Consider the following 1171-nt stretch of genomic DNA (forward strand, 5'->3'; position numbering starts at 1 on the left):
TCATTGACTTCATTTTGTTTTCATTGAATTTATATTTTGCTGGCTTTCGATTTGTGAGAGTGATAGAAGTTTCCTTTAAACATGAATTTGTAAATACGAACAAGTAGGCCATTCACAGAAACACATAAGATATGTCATAGAAAGGTGGCACTCTCATATGGCAATAATTATGACAGAGGCCGGCAAAAGACCTGAGTGACCTGGAGTGACCTGAGCACTGAGTTTCAAACGCCCCCCATAGGACGTCCTGCATCCCCCAGACCCTTTCCTGGGTCCTCCTGGGCCCTAAAACCCTCTAGACCATCCAGACCTCAGGCCACCCATCTCTCCGTTGCCAGAGCAGTCTCCATTCCGGAACTTGCTGGTCACCACCAACAGCAGCTGCTCCTCCTCCAGGCAGCTCAGCTTATACATGTCCATGCAGAGAACCTGGATGGCACCCAGGTGGACACAAGCCCTCAGCTCCCAGTAGACACTCTGGGCTTCCTCCCACACCTCCCCCCGGCCAGGACTCCTGTGCTCATCTGTCTCTCCCAGTGCCCAGCACAGGCGTGGCACAGAGGAAGTGAATGGACCGATTTGAACACATCATCCTCGATTCTCCTTCCCCACTCAAGCCCTGCAGCTAACCCATCAGCGAGTCCTGGAGGCTCTGCCTCCAAAATACTGCCTATCCCATGTCCAAACGCCTCTCACCACGTCCACTGCTACTTGCAATTGTGTGTGGAAATATTCCCACAAGATTGGAATGAGCAGGTCACAGCGGCGCCTGGAGGCAATGGCCGGGGAAATGTGCCCTCGCCTTGTTATTCTATCCGGGCCCACCCAGCTGAGGATGGGGGACCTGCCACCACCCTCCTGGCAGTTCTGGATTCCTGGGAGCCAGCAGGGGAGGACCCAAGAGTGTTTTCACCGACCTGGCTGAGCTGGTCATCAGTCACTCCCACCTTGGCCTAGGCCTCTACGTGGCACAGATCACAGCTCATTCCAACCTGGCATTACACTGGCCTGTGCCGTGTCCTCAGGGTCACATCCGTCTCCCAGAAGCCGTGCGACCCTGGAAAACCCATGAACCTGTCTAACAGTCAGGTTCCTCCTCTGTGCATTAACAGTGACATTGACGCCTGCTTTGCGGGGTGCTGGGAGGGTAGAGGGAGGTGTACGCTGGAGA

The 1171-nt window shown here is 54.3% G+C and overlaps 1 protein-coding gene across 1 annotated transcript in view; it reads right to left on the reverse strand.

Moving 5' to 3' along the window:
• The window catches only part of LOC105538412 (TBC1 domain family member 3B-like), a 13660-nt gene that overhangs the window by 4370 nt on the left and 8119 nt on the right, over positions 1–1171 (reverse strand). Inside the window, exons 5-6 of the mRNA XM_011978262.1 lie at positions 826–875; positions 311–429 (exon numbers count right to left, since the gene is read on the reverse strand). Coding sequence (XP_011833652.1) covers positions 311–429; positions 826–875 — 169 coding nt within the window. The remainder of the gene's footprint in view (positions 1–310; positions 430–825; positions 876–1171) is intronic.

This window comes from Mandrillus leucophaeus, unplaced genomic scaffold (genome assembly GCF_000951045.1).
Source record: "Mandrillus leucophaeus isolate KB7577 unplaced genomic scaffold, Mleu.le_1.0 Scaffold1912, whole genome shotgun sequence".
In the NCBI taxonomy this organism is placed as follows: Eukaryota; Metazoa; Chordata; class Mammalia; order Primates; family Cercopithecidae; genus Mandrillus; species Mandrillus leucophaeus.